General features: G+C 47.2%; 1 protein-coding gene across 9 annotated transcripts in view; it reads right to left on the bottom strand.

Annotated features, from left to right (window-relative positions):
- LOC106575459 (arf-GAP with GTPase, ANK repeat and PH domain-containing protein 1) overlaps nt 1–22,305 on the bottom strand; it is a 295,680-nt gene that overhangs the window by 17,903 nt on the left and 255,472 nt on the right. For all 9 annotated transcript variants that reach the window (XM_045698088.1, XM_045698090.1, XM_045698091.1 and 6 more), the window contains 3 exons: nt 20,482–20,636; nt 15,407–15,497; nt 13,270–13,492 (listed from right to left, as the gene is read on the bottom strand). In XM_045698088.1, coding sequence (XP_045554044.1) covers nt 13,270–13,492; nt 15,407–15,497; nt 20,482–20,636 — 469 coding nt within the window. The remainder of the gene's footprint in view (nt 1–13,269; nt 13,493–15,406; nt 15,498–20,481; nt 20,637–22,305) is intronic.

Here is a 22,305-nt window from a genome sequence, read left to right as displayed (position 1 = left end):
AGAGGTAGTCACTAGAGGGAACAACACATACAGAGAGGTAGTCACTAGAGGGAACAACACATACAGAGAGGGACAGAGGGAACAACACATACAGAGAGGTAGTCACTAGAGGTAACAACACATACAGAGAGGTAGTCACTAGAGGGAACAACACATACAGAGAGGTAGTCACTAGAGGGAACAACACATACAGAGAGGTAGTCACTAGAGGGAACAACACATACAGAGAGGTAGTCACTAGAGGGAACAACACATACAGAGAGGGAAGAGGGAACAACACATACAGAGAGGTAGTCACTAGAGGGAACAACACATACAGAGAGGTAGTCACTAGAGGGAACAACACATACAGAGAGGGAAGAGGGAACAACACATACAGAGAGGTAGTCACTAGAGGTAACAACACATACAGAGAGGTAGTCACTAGAGGGAACAACACATACAGAGAGGTAGTCACTAGAGGGAACAACACATACAGAGAGGGAAGAGGGAACAACACATACAGAGAGGTAGTCACTAGAGGGAACAACACATACAGAGAGGTAGTCACTAGAGGGAACAACACATACAGAGAGGTAGTCACTAGAGGGAACAACACATACAGAGAGGTAGTCACTAGAGGGAACAACACATACAGAGAGGTAGTCACTAGAGGGAACAACACATACAGAGAGGTAGTCACTAGAGGGAACAACACATACAGAGAGGTAGTCACTAGAGGGAACAACACATACAGAGAGGTAGTCACTAGAGGGAACAACACATACAGAGAGGTAGTCACTAGAGGGAACAACACATACAGAGAGGTAGTCACTAGAGGTAACAACACATACAGAGAGGTAGTCACTAGAGGGAACAACACATACAGAGAGGGAAGAGGGAACAACACATACAGAGAGGGAAGAGGGAACAACACATACAGAGAGGTAGTCACTAGAGGGAACAACACATACAGAGAGGTAGTCACTAGAGGTAACAACACATACAGAGAGGTAGTCACTAGAGGGAACAACACATACAGAGAGGTAGTCACTAGAGGTAACAACACATACAGAGAGGTAGTCACTAGAGGGAACAACACATACAGAGAGGTAGTCACTAGAGGTAACAACACATACAGAGAGGTAGTCACTAGAGGGAACAACACATACAGAGAGGTAGTCACTAGAGGAACAACACATACAGAGAGGTAGTCACTAGAGGGAACAACACATACAGAGAGGTAGTCACTAGAGGGAACAACACATACAGAGAGGGAAGAGGGAACAACACATACAGAGAGGTAGTCACTAGAGGTAACAACACATACAGAGAGGTAGTCACTAGAGGGAACAACACATACAGAGAGGTAGTCACTAGAGGGAACAACACATACAGAGAGGTAGTCACTAGAGGGAACAACACATACAGAGAGGTAGTCACTAGAGGGAACAACACATACAGAGAGGGAAGAGGGAACAACACATACAGAGAGGTAGTCACTAGAGGGAACAACACATACAGAGAGGTAGTCACTAGAGGGAACAACACATACAGAGAGGTAGTCACTAGAGGGAACAACACATACAGAGAGGGAAGAGGGAACAACACATACAGAGAGGTAGTCACTAGAGGGAACAACACATACAGAGAGGGAAGAGGGAACAAGGTACACATGGTACCACAGAAAGAAGAGGCAGACAGACAGAACAGCTGTAAAATAGAGAGCAGATAGATACTATTGTCTTACAAGGTAAAAATACCCTAGGACCCCCCCAAAACAAGGGGTCTGAAATCAAGTCCACTTTGGTCGTTAGCTGCCCTTGGATAGTCACAGATAATTAAGCTCAGCGCTTTTTATGATGAGCAGATTAGTGCCTCTGTTACTGGGCCTTTACCTGGCCTGATACTGCTCCCTGATTGGCTGGCTGGGGGAAATGGGCAAAGCTGATGGGAAGTGCCCTCAGTTGGATCACAATGCTCCAGTAGTGGCATGAAGAGCAGAGAGAGAGGAAAGGAGGGAGGTAGGGGAGAAGGGGAGAGAGAGAGAGGGGAGAGAGAGGGGAGGAGATTGAGAGAGGGAGGGAAGGAGAGAGAGAGAGGAGGGAGGTAGGGAGGGAGGGGGAGAGAGAGAGGGGAAGAGAAAGGGGAGGAGATCGAGAGAGGGAGGAAAGGAGAGAGAGGGGGAAGGGAGGGATGAAGGGAGGGTAAGAGGGGGAAGGAGAGAGAGAGGGGGGAGGGAGGGAGGGAGGGGGAGAGAGAGAGGGGAAGAGAGAGGGGAGGAGATCGAGAGAGGGAGGAAAGGAGAGAGAGGGGGGAGGGAGGGAGGAAGGGAGGGGAGAGGGGGAAGGAGAGACAGAGGGGGAGGGAGGGAGGGAGGAAGGGAGGGGGAGAGGGGGAAGGAGAGAGGGGAGGAGATCGAGAAAGGGAGGGAGGAAAGGAGGGAGGGAGGGAGGAAGGGAGGGAGGGGGGAGAGGGGGAAGGAGGGGGAGAGGGAGGTGAAGGTAGAGAGAGGGGGGGAGGGAGGGAGGGGGAGAGGGGGAAGGAGAGAGTGAGGGAGGTGAAGGTAGAGAGAGACAGAGCACGCTCCAGTAGTGGCATACAGAGCAGATAAGAGGGGAAAGGTCAAGAGGGAGAGAAGGGAGAAAGGGAGGAAGGGAGAGAGAGAGGTAGGGGGAAGGAGAGAGAGAGGTAAGGGAAAGGGGAGAGAGAAAGGGGGACAGTGTCTGGCTGAGCACAAACCTGGCTGCCTACCTACCTTGTGACCCGACCAGGAAGTCCTGAGAGAGTCCAAACCCATTGACATTTCTGTTCATATTAGCCCCGATGCAGATGAGTGGGATTAGAAGGTGTTTTAACGGACATTTTAACCCCTTTTCTGAAGCTTCTCACAGGGGACCTGGCTGAAACAGAACAGTTTCACAGCTCCAATGGTGCATATCGTCACCCTCCCAGAAACAGTCACGTCATTACGGCTCAGATTCAAGTGTTTTAAATCACAGAGGATCTTTTTATTTCCAAGTATTAATATTTCTCAACTAAGTTAAGGACAGCACATAGGCCTGCTGCATGTAGACATCACTCTTTATGGGACAATCAAATGAAAGAAATGGATAGATACATTACAGAAACAGATAAATACAGCCTGTCTAGGTTTCAGACATAATTAACTTGATCTCATTTCCAAACGATCAAACAGTGGGATTATTCTATTAAATTGGGAGTAAATAAGGCATTTCTTCTCAATTAGCCCCTGCTAGATCTGTTATGGTCTGTTTAAAATGTTTACCAGCCAAGGTCTGTACTAACAGTGAACCAATTCAGTCTGAACACATTACCAAGACAACAAGGAGAACTCGCTTTTCATGAGCAATCTGCGGACAAATACGGCAATTACAGAAAGGCCCAGCTACCTACCACTTCACTTATTATCCATATACAGACTAATCTGTGCTTCAGGAATGGGAATATGAGAGAGAGACACAGACAGAGACAGAGGGAGAGAGAGACGGAGACAGAGGGAGAGAGAGACGGAGAGAGGGAGAGAGAGACGGAGAGAGGGAGAGAGAGACAGACAGAGGGAGAGAGAGACAGACAGAAGGGAGAGAGAGACAGACAGACAGAGGGAGAGAGAGACAGACAGACAGAGGGAGAGAGAGACAGACAGACAGAGGGAGAGAGAGACAGACAGAGGGAGAGAGAGACAGACAGAGGGAGACAGACAGACAGAGGGAGACAGACAGACAGAGGGAGACAGACAGACAGAGGGAGACAGACAGACAGAGGGAGAGAGACAGAGACAGACAGAGGGAGGGAGAGAGAGGGAGAGAGACAGACAGAGGGAGACAGACAGACAGAGGGAGAGAGACAGACAGAGGGAGAGAGAGGGAGACTCTCACAGCCAGAAACACATTATTATGCATTTCTTCATTATTAAATTGGGGGATGAAACCCTAGATGAGGTCATCTCGTTGACCACATCATCTGATGATAAATAATAGACCCTTAGTCTGCCCTTATTAGCATCCCTCCTCACGACGACTGCATCCAGCCTGGGATGAATGGCTCTCTGATTGGCTCGTCAGCCAGTTTAATGTCAATAGTAAATTGGAAGCCTTGTTAACCTAGTTGGGGACAGGATTACGGGGAGAGACAGTAAGCAGCCAGTCATGTAAAAATGAATGTCTATCAGGGTCTAATGTGTGTGTGTGAGAGAGAGATTTTTAAAATGCAGGGCATCACAGGGAATGGCTGGCTCCTATCAGAGGGATAAAGATGGCTGTGGGATGGAGGGAAAGACCTCACCAAGAGGGAAGGACCAGCTAGTTAACTAACAGATTAAACAGACCTCACCAAGAGGGAAGGACCAGCTAGTTAACTAACAGATTAAACAGACCTCACCAAGAGGGAAGGATCAGCTAGTTAACTAACAGATTAAACAGACCTCACCAAAAGGGAAGGACCAGCTAGGTAACTAACAGATTAAACAGACCTCACCAAGAGGGAAGGACCAGCTAGTTAACTAACAGATTAAACAGACCTCACCAAGAGGGAAGGACCAGCTAGTTAACTAACAGATTAAACAGACCTCACCAAAAGGGAAGGACCAGCTAGTTAACTAACAGATTAAACAGACCTCACCAAGAGGGAATGACCAGCTAGTTAACTAACAGATTAAACAGACCTCACCAAGAGGGAAGGACCAGCTAGTTAACTAACAGATTAAACAGACCTCACCAAGAGGGAAGGACCAGCTAGTTAACTAACAGATTAAACAGACCTCACCAAGAGGGAAGGACCAGCTAGTTAACTAACAGATTAAACAGACCTCACCAAGAGGGAAGGACCAGCTAGTTAACTAACAGATTAAACAGACCTCACCAAGAGGGAAGGACCAGCTAGTTAACTAACAGATTAAACAGACCTCACCAAGAGGGAAGGACCAGCTAGTTAACTAACAGATTAAACAGACCTCACCAAGAGGGAAGGACCAGCTAGTTAACTAACAGATTAAACAGACCTCACCAAGAGGGAAGGACCAGCTAGTTAACTAACAGATTAAACAGACCTCACCAAGAGGGAAGGACCAGCTAGTTAACTAACAGATTAAACAGACCTCACCAAGAGGGAAGGACCAGCTAGTTAACTAACAGATTAAACAGACCTCACCAAAAGGGAAGGACCAGCTAGGTAACTAACAGATTAAACAGACCTCACCAAGAGGGAAGGACCAGCTAGTTAACTAACAGATTAAACAGACCTCACCAAGAGGGAAGGACCAGCTAGTTAACTAACAGATTAAACAGACCTCACCAAGAGGGAAGGACCAGCTAGTTAACTAACAGATTAAACAGACCTCACCAAGAGGGAAGGACCAGCTAGTTAACTAACAGATTAAACAGACCTCACCAAAAGGGAAGGACCAGCTAGGTAACTAACAGATTAAACAGACCTCACCAAAAGGGAAGGACCAGCTAGTTAACTAACAGATAAAATGGACCTCACCAAGACCCAGGCCATCTACAGCTCTTCGTCTGGGACAGCACTCACAGGCAGCACACACAAAAGCTGACGCACACACACTCTAAAGTGTGCACACACACATCCAAGCAAATGCACACAGACACCGAGGAGAGCCCCAGCACACCTCTACCCTGGGGGATAATTATCCTGTGTGGGCCCCTGTCCCCTCTGGTCCCTGGGGCCCAATCCCACCGCTTTCTGGAGGGTGGGCCTCACCCCCCCACACCTGCACCCCGGTCCAGATTAAAAGCCCTGTCTGGTCTAATTTGAAATCTGTTACCACTGCCCTTTCTTAGGAGAACAAGACTAATCTATTCCCATAAAGGCTCTGTTCTCTCTCCCCTCCGTGAGACACGCTGGGCCTTCTGTTGAATTATTACTAGCTGGACATTTGTCATGAGGCGTGCTGATGTTAAGTGTGTCGTAGGGCTGGGCGCTGAGGGGCTGGGCGCTGAGGAGCTGGTCGTGTGTCTGTGGAATGATGGCGTGCCTGAGATGGCTGGCTGTTCCCCTCTCCTCTTTTCTCTCGTTCCCTCCATCCTTCAGCTGTCTAATTAACCTCTATGGGCTACGTAACAGCCACTTGCAGCCTGTGGCGCGATTTTCAAAATCTTAAAAATCCTATTACTTCAATTTCTCAAACATATGACTACTTTACAGCTATTTAAAGACAAGACTCTCGTTAATCTAACCACACTGTCCGATTTCAAAAAGGCTTTACAACGAAAGCAAAACATTAGATTATGTCAGCAGAGTACCAAGCCAGAAATAATCAGACACCCATTTTTCAAGCCAGCATATAATGTCACCAAAACCCAGAAGACAGCTAAATGCAGCACTCACCTTTGATGATCTTCATCAGATGACAACCCTAGGACATTATGTTATACAATACATGCATGTTTTGTTCAATCAAGTTCATATTTATATAAAAAACCTGCTTTTTACATTAGCATGTGACGTTCAGAACTAGCATACCCCCCGCAAACTTCCGGGGAATTCGCTAACATTTTACTAAATTACTCAAGATAAACGTTCACAAAAAGCATAACAATTATTTTAAGAATTATAGATACATTACTCCTCTATGCACTCGATATGTCCGATTTTAAAATAGCTTTTTGGTGAAAGCACATTTTGCAATATTCTAAGTACATAGCCCAGGCATCACGGGCTCGCTATTTAGACACCCGGCAAGTTTAGCACTCACCATAATCATATTTACTATTATAAAAGTTTGATTACCTTTTGTTGTCTTCGTCAGAATGCACTCCCAGGACTTCTACTTCAATAACAAATGTTGGTTTGGTCCAAAATAATCCATCGTTATATCCGAATAGCGGCGTTTTGTTCGATGCGTTCCAGACACTATCCGAAATGGTAAAGAAGTGTCGCGCGCATGGCGCAATTCGTGACAATAAAATTCTAAATATTCCATTACCGTACTTCGAAGCATGTCAACCGCTGTTTAAAATCAATTTTTACGCCATTTTTCTCGTAGAAAAGCGATAATATTCCGACAGGGAATCTCCTTTTCGGCAAACAGAGGAAAAAAATCACAAAGGCGGGGGCGGTCGGGTCACGCGCATAAGGCCAGAGTCCCTTGATCGGCCACTTGAGAAAGGCGATAATGTGTTTCAGCCTGGGGCTGGAATGACGACATTCTGTTTTTTCCCGGGCTCTGAGCGCCTATGGACGACGTGGGAAGTGTCACGTTAGAGCAGAGATCCTTAGTAAAAGATAGAGATGGAAAAGAAGTTCAAGAAATGGTCAGACAGGCCACTTCCTGTAAAGGAATCTCTCAGGTTTTGACCTGCCATTTGAGTTCTGTTATACTCACAGACACCATTCAAACAGTTTTAGAAACTTTAGGGTGTTTTCTATCCATATGTAATAAGTATATGCATATTCTAGTTACTGGGTAGGAGTGGTAACCAGATTAAATCGGGTATGTTTTTTATCCAGCCGTGTCAATACTGCCCCCTAGCCCTAACAGGTTTTAAGGTGAGGCCTCCTAGCATCCACTCCCCCTTCCCTTTCCCATTATTGTCAACCACCAATTACTCCCCCCTCCCCGCCCACATCACAAAGCTAGGTGACCAGTCAGTCTATCCAACACTTCAATCCTTTCAGTTACCCTCTCCAGTCCAACTGTAGACTGAAACAAACACATTGACCCCAACAGTCAGAGGGTGACACTAACAAAGGTCAACTGTAGACTGAAACAAACACATTGACCCCAACAGTCAGAGGGTGAAACTAACAAAGGTCAACTGTAGACTGAAACAAACACATTAACCCCAACAGTCAGAGGGTGAAACTAACAAAGGTCAACTGTAGACTGAAACACATTGACCCCAACAGTCAGAGGGTGAAACTATCAAAGGTCAACTGTAGACTGAAACAAACACATTGACCCCAACAGTCAGAGGGTGAAACTAACAAAGGTCAACTGTAGACTGAAACAAACACATTGACCCCAATAGTCAGAGGGTGACACTATCAAAGGTCAACTGCGAGCAGGAGGATGGGACGTGCAAAGGCGTGTTGATGCACTGGTCAAGATGATCAGCCGCCATGACAGGCTGCCAAACATCAGCGTGGCACAAGCACGTGTGTTTGCGTGACGGCGACATGGCCGCCAAAGGAACGCCACGATCCCACTAAGTCACCGGCAGGCTGGATTAGAGGAGCTGTCACTCCTGCTGGCTCAGGCCTGCTAATGCCTCCCGTCAAACAGGCAGCTAACGGCCCTCCAGACCCACGGCCCTGGCCTCTGGGCCCTGGCCTCTGGGCCCTGGCCTCTGGCCTCTGGGCCCTGGCCTCTGGCCTCTGGGCCCTGGCCTCTGGCCTCTGGGCCCTGGCCTCTGGGCCCTGGTGTGGTGTCCATGGCAGCCATCACATCATTAACACAATGAGACAGTTGCTTGATGATAATGAGTTAGTGGTGCCACACCAGCACAGCGGTGCCAGGCCTACGGGGTACTACTGTCGTAGGCATTGTTCCCAGTTTCAGCAGCCCTTTACCCAGCCCTCAGCACTGAAACACTGGCCATCAGATGGTTCCCCGGGCCAGACCGAACACAGCCTACCAGGAGCTGTAGCCATCAGAGGTGATGATGGTTAACTGCAGGCAGCGAGAGGTTCAAGTGAACGTTTAGAGAAGGTTGATGTTTTGTGGGGGCCTTTTGCCACATTGTGTCCAGGGAACTATAGGGGACAGCAGCCTATGGCTACAGCAGAGTAGTGCTGGCTGGCACCCTGGAGTCAGGCACCCTGGATTCAGACACACTGCACTGGGTTCACCATCACATTCATCTCTTCTGACTATTCTGGCAGCCTTCTCAAAACACTCCCTTATTTCACTATTTACAACATACACTATAGCATCTCTCCAGTCCCTGCATTTGACAAGTACATCATGGACAGAGAGTCCTGGCCCCAGTGACTGACAGGCAGACAGAGACAGGCAGACAGAGACAGGCAGACAGAGACAGGCAGACAGACAGACACAGGCAGACAGACACAGGCAGACAGAGACAGGCAGACAGAGAAGCTTGGAGAGGGAGGAGGGCTGAGTAAAGCTCATTGGTCTGAAGAGAGAGAGAGCAGGACAACAGCAGGGGAGGTCTATCATGTCACATATCTGATCTGTATGGAGGCTACAGCGAGCGGCGCTAAGCTACGTGTGATCTCTCCAAAGATGGTTCCTCCCTCCGCTCCAAACGGGACAGAGCAGAGAGAAGAGGAGGAAAAATCCAACCCTCCATCTCTTTCTCTCTCTCCCTCCAACCCTCCATCTCTTTCTCTCTCTCCCTCCAACCCTCCATCTCTTTCTCTCTCTCCCTCCAACCCTCCATCTCTTTCTCTCTCCCTCCAACCCTCCATCTCTTTCTCTCTCTCCCTCCAACCCGCCATCTCTTTCTCTCTCTCCCTCCAACCCTCCATCTCTTTCTCTCTCTCCCTCCAACCCGCCATCTCTTTCTCTCTCTCCCTCCAACCCGCCATCTCTTTCTCTCTCCCCTCCAACCTCCTTTTCTCCCTCTCCCTCCAACCCTCCATCTCTTTCTCTCTCTCCCTCCAACCCGCCATCTCTTTCTCTCTCTCCCTCCAACCCTCCATCTCTTTCTCTCTCTCCCTCCAACCCTCCATCTCTTTCTCTCTCTCCCTCCAACCCTCCATCTCTTTCTCTCTCTCCCTCCAACCCTCCATCTCTTTCTCTCTCCCTCCAACCCTCCATCTCTTTCTCTCTCTCCCTCCAACCCGCCATCTCTTTCTCTCTCTCCCTCCAACCCTCCATCTCTTTCTCTCTCTCCCTCCAACCCGCCATCTCTTTCTCTCTCTCCCTCCAACCCTCCATCTCTTTCTCTCTCTCCCTCCAACCCTCCATCTCTTTCTCTCTCTCCCTCCAACCCTCCATCTCTTTCTCTCTCTCCCTCCAACCCGCCATCTCTTTCTCTCTCTCCCTCCAACCCTCCATCTCTTTCTCCCTCTCCCTCCAACCCTCCATCTCTTTCTCTCTCTCCCTCCAACCCGCCATCTCTTTCTCTCTCTCCCCTCCAACCCTCCATCTCTTTCTCTCTCCCTCCAACCCTCCATCTCTTTCTCTCTCTCCCTCCAACCCTCCATCTCTTTCTCTCTCTCCCTCCAACCCTCCATCTCTTTCTCTCTCTCCCTCCAACCCTCCATCTCTTTCTCCCTCCAACCCTCCCTCTCTATCCATGCCTCCTTCACCCCTCAAACAGGACCTAACACTAATGCCCCCATCTCTCCCTCCCTTGCTTCCCCCTCCCCCAAACAGAACAGGACCTAATTGGAAGGCGAGAGAAAGGGAGAGGGACCAGACCATGACAGGCGGGAGGTCAGTGTAATTGCTGCTGGCCATATTTAACATTAAGATAATCAGTCCATTAATTACCCTCTGGATCATTAAATCAGTCACTTGCTAAATGACATTTCTGCATCTATTACTCAGTGGAGAGACTACGAGGCCCGGGAGAGACCACGAGGCCCGGGAGACCGGGAGAGACCACGAGGCCCGGGAGAGACCACGAGGCCTGGGAGACCACGAGGCCTGGGAGACCACGAGGCACGGGAGAGACCACGAGGCACGGGAGAGACCACGAGGCCCGGGAGACCACGAGGCCCGGGAGAGACCAAGAGGCCTGGGAGACCACGAGGCCTGGGAGACCACGAGGCACGGGAGAGACCACGAGGCCCGGGAGAGACTATCCAGATGGATTCAGATTCAGCCACCAGCCAAAGCCTGGACTGGGTGCTACTGGCCTTCTATACCGAGCTAGTATCTACTGACCTTTCCTCCACATCTACCATACAAGGCTTTTACTGACACCAGTTAGCTATAGAAATATGAGCAACATATTGTAGAACCCTCAGGATCCCCCCTTTAGGCAATACAAATGAAATGCATACAATCCAACATGAGATACTTTAATCCAACAAACTCAGATCTGTCTTCGTGTCGTGGTTCACGTAGTGAAGATTTGAGGGATAACCAGTTTAATTTAACATGCATCAAGTATTAATATACACATATCAAGTACATGATCAACTCATCATACGATGTGACTTATCTCATAAACATCCCAGAGACAGGTCTGTACACATCCTGTCACAGACCATGGACACTCAGCACTCCATTAAGCTGCAGGAACACCTTGCTGCATGTGAGCTGCATTGGTGTACAGTAGGGGGATGTAGTGAACACTGAACAGCCACTTAAGGAATGGCAGAGTAAGTACTATCCTATCGATAGGCAGCGACGACGGGAGACAAATGTCTGGCGAGCTCTGCCACGCCGAGCGTCCCGGGTTAATTGAGATAATATTGACCCCTTCTGTAATCTGTTCCCCTGCTCGCGTCACCCGACGGGGATACATGCCTCCCAAATACACAAATAAATAGGTACATGAATAACAATAAATGCATTAGCCGACAGAGAGGGGAGAGAGAGGGAGACGCGTGTGTGTGTGTGTGCATGCTTGGTGTGTGTAAAAGGGAAACTGGTGGATCCATAGCTAGAGATGTTTGGTGTAGGGGCCAGTAATTAAAAGGTGCTTGTGGTGAGTAATGAGAACAGGAGGAAAATGGGAAGTCGATATTTATGCAGCCAGCAGTCAGCTCTAATTTGTTATGATGGCTGGTGCTGGAACATGGGCTTGGCTGCCAATAATTGTGTGTGTGTGTGTGTGTGTGTGTGTGTGTGTGTGTGTGTGTGTGTGTGTGTGTGTGTGTGTGTGTGTGCTGATAATTACACCGCCCAGCAGACGTTAGTGCAGAGGGGCTGGGGCCAGTGAGAGTGCAAGCCACAGACATTAACACTGATACCATGTTAAACATCACTGATTACTCCGTACTCACTTCCCCCTCTCTCTAATTGCTAACTCTTGCCTACTGTCCACCTCTGCTGCCAATATCATTACAATGTCCCTGTCACTGTCACCGCTGCTGGCCTCAGTTTCCATCACTACTACTGTCCCCATCCATATTCCTCAGTATTGCAGTCCTGAACAAACAGATGGCTGCTTACTCCAGTTTGGAGATTAGTTTGAAACAACCCAACAATGTTTTATATTTTTTATACCTTTATTTAACTAGGCAGGTCAGTTAGGAACAAATTCTTATTTACAATGACATCCTACCAGGGAACAGTGGGTTAACTGCCTTGTTCAGGGGCAGAACGACAGATTTTTACCTCGTCAGCTCGGGGATTCAATCCAGCAACCTTTCAGTTACTAGTCCCACGCTCTAACCACTAGGCAACCTGCTGGTTACTAGTCCCACGCTCTAACCACTAGGCTACCTGCTGGTTACTAGTCCCACGCTCTAACCACTAGGCTACCTGCCGCCCCAATAATGCAAAACACGCTAGAGCTCAACAAATCCAGAATATTATTTTACCAGCGCAGTGGGAATTTGAAACTACACGTTAAGAATCTAAATGTAGTGCGTAGTGATTTTCAGGAAGAATCTCTGGAAAAGAAAGAGAGAGGCAGAGAAAGAGAGAGGCAGAGAGAGAGAGAGCAGGCAGAGAGAGAGAGAGCGAGCAGAGAGAGAGAGAGCGAGCAGAGAGAGAGCAGAGAGAGAGCAGAGAGAGAGAGAGAGAGCAGAGAGAGAGAGAGAGAGCAGAGAGAGAGAGAGCAGAGAGAGAGAGAGAGAGAGAGAGCAGAGAGAGAGCAGAGAGAGAGCAGAGAGAGAGCAGAGAGAGAGCAGAGAGAGAGCAGAGAGAGAGCAGAGAGAGAGCAGAGAGAGAGAGAGCAGAGAGAGAGAGAGCGAGCAGAGAGAGAGAGAGAGAGAGCAGAGAGAGAGCAGAGAGAGAGCAGAGAGAGCAGAGAGAGAGCAGAGAGAGAGCAGAGAGAGAGCAGAGAGAGAGCAGAGAGAGAGCAGAGAGAGAGCAGAGAGAGAGCAGAGAGAGAGCAGAGAGAGAGAGAGAGAGAGAGCAGAGAGAGCAGAGAGAGAGCAGAGAGAGAGAGAGCAGAGAGAGAGAGAGAGAGAGAGAGCGAGCAGAGAGAGAGAGAGCGAGCAGAGAGAGAGCAGAGAGAGCAGAGAGAGAGCAGAGAGAGAGCAGAGAGAGAGCAGAGAGAGAGCAGAGAGAGAGCAGAGAGAGAGCAGAGAGAGAGCGAGCAGAGAGAGAGAGAGCAGAGAGAGAGCAGAGAGAGAGAGAGAGAGAGAGAGAGCGAGCAGAGAGAGAGCGAGCAGAAAGGAGAGGAAACAGACAGAGACAAAAAGACTGGAGTGCTCCCCTACCTGGTGGCGTCGGGTGCTGGTTTGAGGCGTCCCTGTGCGTTGCCCTCCCACACGTCATTGGCCAGCTCGTTGCCTATAGAGGTCATGACCTTGAGGAGCTCCAGGGGCCACTCATCCAGGTCCAGGGACCGAACACGAGATAGGTGGGTCCCCAGGTTCCTGTGGATCCCTGAACACTCGATACAGATCAACGCTCCCAGGTTCAGACTGGCCCAGTCGGGGTCTGGGAAACACAGACAGAAAGAGGACACATTTTAGATACTTCATTTCAATCCACAAAACATATTTACAAAATGATTCAAAACGTCATAGAAAAATGGACACAATCATAAAATGTATTATTGATTTTTATAACTAGATAATAAAATCAATCAATCAATCAATACCATATTACTGAAGGATCAGATGGGAGGTGAAGGAGACAGAACAGGTATTACTGAAGGATCAGGTGGGAGGTGAAGGAGACAGAACAGGTATTACTGAAGGATCAGATGGGAGGTGAAGGAGACAGAACAGGTATTACTGAAGGATCAGATGGGAGGTGAAGGAGACAGAACAGGTATTACTGAAGGATCAGATGGGAGGTGAAGGAGACAGAACAAGTATTACTGAAGGATCAGGTGGGAGGTGAAGGAGACAGAACAGGTATTACTGAAGGATCAGGTGGGAGGTGAAGGAGACAGAACAGGTATTACTGAAGGATCAGGTGGGAGGTGAAGGAGACAGAACAGGTATTACTGAAGGATCAGATGGGAGGTGAAGGAGACAGAACAGGTATTACTGAAGGATCAGATGGGAGGTGAAGGAGACAGAACAAGTATTACTGAAGGATCAGGTGGGAGGTGAAGGAGACAGAACAGGTATTACTGAAGGATCAGGTGGGAGGTGAAGGAGACAGAACAGGTATTACTGAAGGATCAGATGGGAGGTGAAGGAGACAGAACAGGTATTACTGAAGGATCAGGTGGGAGGTGAAGGAGACAGAACAAGTATTACTGAAGGATCAGGTGGGAGGTGAAGGAGACAGAACAGGTATTACTGAAGGATCAGATGGGAGGTGAAGGAGACAGAACAGGTATTACTGAAGGATCAGATGGGAGGTGAAGGAGACAGAACAGGTATTACTGAAGGATCAGATGGGAGGTGAAGGAGACAGAACAGGTATTACTGAAGGATCAGGTGGGAGGTGAAGGAGACAGAACAGGTATTACTGAAGGATCAGATGGGAGGTGAAGGAGACAGAACAGGTATTACTGAAGGATCAGGTGGGAGGTGAAGGAGACAGAACAGGTATTACTGAAGGATCAGATGGGAGGTGAAGGAGACAGAACAGGTATTACTGAAGGATCAGGTGGGAGGTGAAGGAGACAGAACAGGTATTACTGAAGGATCAGATGGGAGGTGAAGGAGACAGAACAGGTATTACTGAAGGATCAGATGGGAGGTGAAGGAGACAGAACAGGTATTACTGAAGGATCAGGTGGGAGGTGAAGGAGACAGAACAGGTATTACTGAAGGATCAGGTGGGAGGTGAAGGAGACAGAACAGGTATTACTGAAGGATCAGATGGGAGGTGAAGGAGACAGAACAGGTATTACTGAAGGATCAGATGGGAGGTGAAGGAGACAGAACAGGTATTACTGAAGGATCAGGTGGGAGGTGAAGGAGACAGAACAGGTATTACTGAAGGATCAGGTGGGAGGTGAAGGAGACAGAACAGGTATTACTGAAGGATCAGATGGGAGGTGAAGGAGACAGAACAAGTATTACTGAAGGATCAGATGGGAGGTGAAGGAGACAGAACAGGTATTACTGAAGGATCAGGTGGGAGGTGAAGGAGACAGAACAGGTATTACTGAAGGATCAGATGGGAGGTGAAGGAGACAGAACAGGTATTACTGAAGGATCAGGTGGGAGGTGAAGGAGACAGAACAGGTATTACTGAAGGATCAGATGGGAGGTGAAGGAGACAGAACAGGTATTACTGAAGGATCAGATGGGAGGTGAAGGAGACAGAACAGGTATTACTGAAGGATCAGGTGGGAGGTGAAGGAGACAGAACAGGTATTACTGAAGGATCAGATGGGAGGTACACTGTTGTTAGCTATCAGAGGTAAAATAGATCGTTATAACTCACTCTGGGCCTCACAGTCCACACAGCGAGAGTTCCCTCTTAGGCTCCTGACATTCTGTAAGGCCATGGCCTCAGACTGGCTGGTCAGACGTGACTGTAGGAAAACAATCCAACTACCATTGTTATGGATGGCTATAACAGCAGACACAGTCACCTAGACACACACACCACGTTCATCACACAACTCATTTACATTTGTTTCCATCAAACATAAGCAAGAGAATGTGTGTGTGTGTGTGAGAGAGAACAAATAACACAACAAACAGAATGAAGGTGGTGTGGAGACATCAAAAGGTATTCTACAGTGCAAATGTTCCTCTGAGGCCTGGGGCGTCAACAGAACAGATGAGGCTGGCCTGGTCCACTACGCTGTGGGAGGGAAATGGCACTGCTACGGCTAGATTACACTTACAGTAATTGCCATTTGTAATTATTTGAGCGTGTTTGGGGGTTGAGCAAGTGTGTGTGTGTGGGAATGAGTGTGTGTGTGCGTGAATAGGCCTATAGGAGAGTGTGTGTGTGTGTGTGTGTATAGGCCTATAGGAGAGTGTGTGTGTGTGGGAATGAGTGTGTGTGCGTGAATAGGCCTATAGGAGAGTGTGTGTGTGTGTGTGTGTGTATAGGCCTATAGGAGAGTGTGTGTGTGTGTGTGTGTGTGTGTGTGTGTGTGTGTGTGTGTATAGGCCTATAGGAGAGTGAGTGTGTGTGTGTGTGTGTGTGTGTGTGTGTGTGTGTGTGTGTGTGTGTGTGTGTGTGTGTGTATAGGCCTATAGGAGAGTGTGTGTGTGTGTGTGGGAATGAGTGTGTGTGCGTGAATAGGCCTATAGGAGAGTGTGTGTGTGTGGGAATGAGTGTGTGTGTATGTGTGTATAGGCCTATAGGAGTGTGTGTGTGTGTGTGTGTGTGTGTGTGGGAATGAGTGTGTGTGTGTGTGTGTATAGGCCTATAGGAGAGTGTGTGTGTGTGTGTGTGTGTGTGTGGGAATGAGTGTGTGTGCGTGTATAGGCCTATAGGAGAGTGTGTGTGTGTGGGAATGAGTGTGTGTGTGTGTGTGTGTGTATAGCCCTATAGGGGAGTGTGTGTGTGTGTGTATAGGCCTATAGGAGAGTGTGTGTGTGTGTGGGAATGAGTGTGTGTGCGTGTATAGGCCTATAGGAGTGTGTGTGTGTGTGTGTGTGTGTGTGTGTGTGGGAATGAGTGTGTGTGCGTGTATAGGCCTATAGAAGAGTGTGTGTGTGTGTATAGGCCTATAGGAGAGTGTGTGTGTGTGTGTGTGTGTGTGTGCGTGTATAGGCCTATAGGAGAGTGTGTATACAACGCTAATCCCAACCGTTCCTATTAAAACACTTGTTGAGTTGCATGGATGTATAGTCAAATAAAATGTTATTTATCACTTACACGTGTTTAGCAGATGTTATTGTGAGTGTAGTGAAATGCTTGTGCTTCTAGCTCCGACAGTGCAGCAATAACTAACAGTTTCACAACATACACCCAAAATACACTTAAATCTAAGTAAGGAATGGATTAAGAAACTGTTATATGTCAGAGCGGCATTGGACTAAGATACAGTGGCATAGTATAGAATATGTATATACATATGAGATGGGTGATGCAATATTTACACACAATTAAAGTGACTAAGATACCGTATAAAAGTATAGAATACAGTATATAGATATGAGATGGGTGATGCAATATTTATAAACAATTAAAGTGACTAAGATACCGTAGAATAGTATAGAGTACAGTTTACACATATGAGATGAGTAATGCTAGATAAGGAAACATTATTAAAGTGGCTAGTGATCCATTTCTAAAAGTGTCCAGTGATTCCTAATCTATGTCTATAGGCAGCCACCTCTGATGTGCTAGTGATGGCTGTTGAGATAGAAACTGTTATAGTCTGGTATAGTATTGTAATAATGTAGTACAGTATTGTAATAGTGTGGTATAGCATATATAATGAGAACAGTAGTGGTCCCAGAACAAAGCCTTGAGGAACACCAAAATGGAGGAATAGTGTGGTATAATACTGTAATACCATCCAGGACCTCAAAGACTCCAGTCACCCAAGTCATAGGCTGTTCTCTCTGCTGCAAGTCTGGGACCAAAAGGCTCCTGAACAGCTTCTACCCCCAAGCAATAAAACTGCTGAACAGGTAATCAACTGACTACCTGGACTATTTACATTGACCCCCTTTGTTTGTTTTTTACTGGCATTCTGGCACTGGCTCTATGCGCACACACACACACACACACACACACACACAGCTGCTACTCTGTGTATGATCTATCCTGATTGCGTAGTCACTTTTACCCCTACGTACATGTACATATTACCTCCACTACCTGGTGCCCCTGCATGTTGACTCAGTACTGGTACTCCATGTACACAGCCTCATTATTGTTATGTTATTGTGCTACTATTTCATGTTTTGCCATCTTTTTTTTACTTTTAACTTAGCATTGTTGGGAAAAGGAAGCATTCAAGGTAAAGTATACACCTGTTGTATTCAGTGCATGTGAAAAATGTAATTTGACTTAATACAACTGTAACAGTAGTGGTATAGTAGTGTAACGGTGTGGTATAGCAGTGTAACGGTGTGGTATAGCAGTGTAACGGTGTGGTATAGCAGTGTAACGGTGTGGTATAGCAGTGTAACGGCGTGGTATAGCAGCGTAACGGCGTGGTATAGCAGTGTAACGGTGTGGTATAGTAGCGTAACGGTGTGGTATAGCAGCGTAACGGCGTGATATAGCAGCGTAACGGTGTGGTATAGTAATGTAACAGCGTGGTATAGTAGTGTAACAGCGTGGTAGTGTAACAGTGTGGTATAGTAGCGTAACAGTGTGGTATAGTAGCGTAACGGTGTGGTATAGCAGCGTAACGGCGTGGTATAGCAGCGTAATAGCGTGGTATGGTAGTGTAACGGCGTGGTATAGCAGTGTAACGGCGTGGTATAGCAGTGTAACAGTGTGGTATAGTAGTGTAATAGTGTGGTATAGTAGTGTAACAGCGTGGTATAGTAGTGTAACAGCGTGGTATAGTAGTGTAACAGCGTGGTATAGTAGTGTAACAGCGTGGTATAGTAGTGTAACGGCGTGGTATAGCAGTGTAACAGTGTGGTATAGTAGTGTAACAGCGTGGTATAGTAGTGTAACAGCGTGGTATAGTAGTGTAACAGTGTGGTATAGTAGTGTAACAGCATGGTATAGTAGTGTAATAGTGTGGTATAGTAGTGTAACAGCGTGGTAGTGTAACGGTGTGGTATAGTAGTGTAACAGCGTGGTAGTGTAACGGTGTGGTATAGTAGTGCAACAGTGTGGTATAGTAGTGTAACAGTGTGGTATAGTAGTGTAACAGCGTGGTATAGTAGTGTAACAGCGTGGTATAGTAGTGTAACGGTGTGGTATAGTAGTGTAACAGTGTGGTATAGTAGTGTAACAGTGTGGTATAGTAGTGTAACAGTGTGGTATAGTAGTGTAACAGCGTGGTAGTGTAACAGTGTGGTATAGTAGTGTAACAGTGTGGTATAGTAGTGTAACAGCGTGGTATAGTAGTGTAACAGCGTGGTATAGTAGTGTAACGGCGTGGTAGTGTAACGGTGTGGTATAGTAGTGTAACAGCATGGTATAGTAGTGTAACAGCGTGGTATAGTCGTGTAACAGCGTGGTATAGTCGTGTAACAGCGTGGTATAGTAGTGTAACAGTGTGGTATAGTAGTGTAACAGTGTGGTATAGTAGTGTAACAGTGTGGTATAGTAGTGTAACAGTGTGGTATAGCAGCGTAACGGTGTGGTATGGTAGTGTAACAGCGTGGTATAGTAGTGTAACAGTGTGGTATAGCAGTGTAACGGCGTGGTATGGCAGTGTAACGGCGTGGTATGGCAGTGTAACGGCGTGGTATAGCAGTGTAACGGCGTGGTATAGCAGTGTAACAGCGTGGTATAGTAGTGTAACAGCGTGGTATAGTAGTGTAACAGCGTGGTATAGTAGTGTAACAGCGTGGTATAGTAGTGTAACGGCGTGGTATAGTAGTGTAACAGCATGGTATAGTAGTGTAATAGTGTGGTATAGTAGTGTAACAGCGTGGTAGTGTAACGGTGTGGTATAGTAGTGTAAGAGTAGTAGTGTAACGGTGTGGTATAGTAGTGTAACAGCGTGGTATAGTAGTGTAACAGTGTGGTATAGTAGTGTAACAGCGTGGTAGTGTAACGGTGTGGTATAGTAGTGTAACAGTGTGGTATAGTAGTGTAACAGTGTGGTATAGTAGTGTAACAGTGTGGTATAGTAGTGTAACAGCGTGGTATAGTAGTGTAACAGCGTGGTATAGTAGTGTAACAGCGTGGTATAGTAGTGTAACAGCGTGGTATAGTAGTGTAACAGCGTGGTATAGTAGTGTAACAGCGTGGTATAGTAGTGTAACAGCGTGGTAGTGTAACGGCGTGGTATAGTAGTGTAACAGCGTGGTATAGTAGTGTAACAGCGTGGTATAGTAGTGTAACAGCGTGGTATAGTAGTGTAACAGCGTGGTAGTGTAACAGCATGGTATAGCAGTGTAACAGTGTGGTATAGTAGTGTAACAGTGTGGTATAGTAGTGTAACAGCGTGGTAGTGTAACAGTGTGGTATAGTAGTGTAACAGTGTGGTATAGCAGTGTAACAGTAATCTAACAGTATTGTAATAGTACTGTACTAGTGCGGTATAGTATTGTAACAGTGTGGTGTATATTGTAATAGTGTGGTATAGTATAGTAATAGTGTGGTATAGTATTGTAATAGTGTGGTATAGTATTGTAATAGTGTGGTATTGTATTGTAATAGTGTGGTATTGTATTGTAATGGTGTGGTATATACTGTAACAGTATTGTAACAGCATTGTAATGGTACTGTAACAGTATTTATACAGTAGTGGTGTAACAGTACTCTAACAGTATTGTAATAGTAGTGTAACAGTACTGTAACAACATTGTAATATTGTAGTATTGTAACCGTAGTGTAATAGTATAGTATTTTAACCGTAGTGTAATAGTAGTGTAACAGTACTGTAACAGTATTGTAATATTGTAGTACGGTACCTTGGCCTTGCTGCTCTCACAGGACTGCAGACTGGCTAGGATTTGGCTCTCGATGGCCTGGACCCAGGCGTCTCTCTCCTCGTACGAGGTGGCCTCAAAGTGCCACGTCTGGCCCGTCAAAGACACAATGGTCAACTCAAAGTTCTCCTCTTGTTCTGGAGGACAGAGGGATATAGGGACAGAGAGAAAGAGAGGGTCACTTTTAGAGTTGGTGGCATACACACATCTCATGCACTGTTACACACACATTAATGCACTGCTACACACACACACACACATCTCATGTACTGCTACACACACCTAATGCACTGCTACACACACACACACACCAAATGCACTGCTACACACACACACACACACACACACACACACACACACACACACACACACACACACACACACACACACCAAATGCACTGCTACACACACACACCAAATGCACTGCTACACACACACACCTAATGCACTGCTACACACACACACCAAATGCACTGCTACACACACACACCAAATGCACTGCTACACACACACACCAAATGCACTGCTACACACACACACCAAATGCACTGCTACACACACACACCAAATGCACTGCTACACACACACCAAATGCACTGCTACACACACACCAAATGCACTGCTACACACACACCAAATGCACTGCTACACACACACCAAATGCACTGCTACACACACACCAAATGCACTGCTACACACACACCTAATGCCCTGCTACACACACACCAAATGCCCTGCTACACACACACACCCACCTACCTACTGCCCTGCTACACACACACACCTAATGCACTGCCACACACACACACACCTAATGCACTACCACACACACACACACACAAATGCACTGCTACACACACACCTATGCCGCACACACACACCTATGCCATCACACACACACCTAATGCCCTGCCACACACACACACACCTAATGCCCTTCTACACACACACACCTAATGCCCTGCTACACACACACACCTAATGCCCTGCTACACACACACACCAAATGCACTGCCACACACACACACACAAACTAAGCAAAAAAAGAAACGTCCTTTCTCAGGACCTTGTCTTTCAAAGATAATTCGTAAAAATCCAAATAACTTCACAGATCTTCATTGTAAAGGGTTTAAACACTGTTTCCATGCTTGTTCAATGAACCATAAACAATTAATGAACATGCACCTGTGGAACGGTTGTTAAGACACTAACAGCTTACAGGCAGTAGGCAATTAAGGTCACAGTTATGAAAACTTAGGACACTAAAGAGGCCTTTCTACTGACTCTGAAAAACACCAAAAGAAAGATGCCCAGGGTCCCTGCTCATCTGCGTGAACATGTCTTAGGCATGCTGCAAGGAGGCATGAGGAGTGCAGATGTGGCCAGGGCAATAAATTGCAATGTCCGTACTGTGAGACGCCTAAGACAGCGCTACAGGGAGACAGGACGGACAGCTGATCGTCCTCGCAGTGGCAGACCACGTGTAACAACACCTGCACAGGATCGGTACATCCGAACGTCACACCTGCAGGACAAGTACAGGATGGCAACAACTGCCTGAGTTACACCAGGAACTCACAATCCCTGCATCAGTGCTCAGACTGTCTGCAATAGGCTGAGAGGCTGGACTGAGGGCTTGTAGGCCTGCTGTAAGCCAGGTCCTCACCAGACATCACCGGCAACTTCCGTCGCCTATGGGCACAAACACACCGTCGCTGGACCAGACAGGACTGGCAAAAGTGCTCTTCACTGACGAGTCAAGGTTTTGTCTCACCAGGGATGATGGTTGGATTCGTGTTTATCGTC

This window comes from Salmo salar, chromosome ssa16, assembly GCF_905237065.1.
Source record: "Salmo salar chromosome ssa16, Ssal_v3.1, whole genome shotgun sequence".
In the NCBI taxonomy this organism is placed as follows: domain Eukaryota; kingdom Metazoa; phylum Chordata; class Actinopteri; order Salmoniformes; family Salmonidae; genus Salmo; species Salmo salar.
The sequence above is the reverse complement of the archived record's forward strand: the minus strand, read 5'-3'. Positions and strand labels throughout refer to the sequence as shown.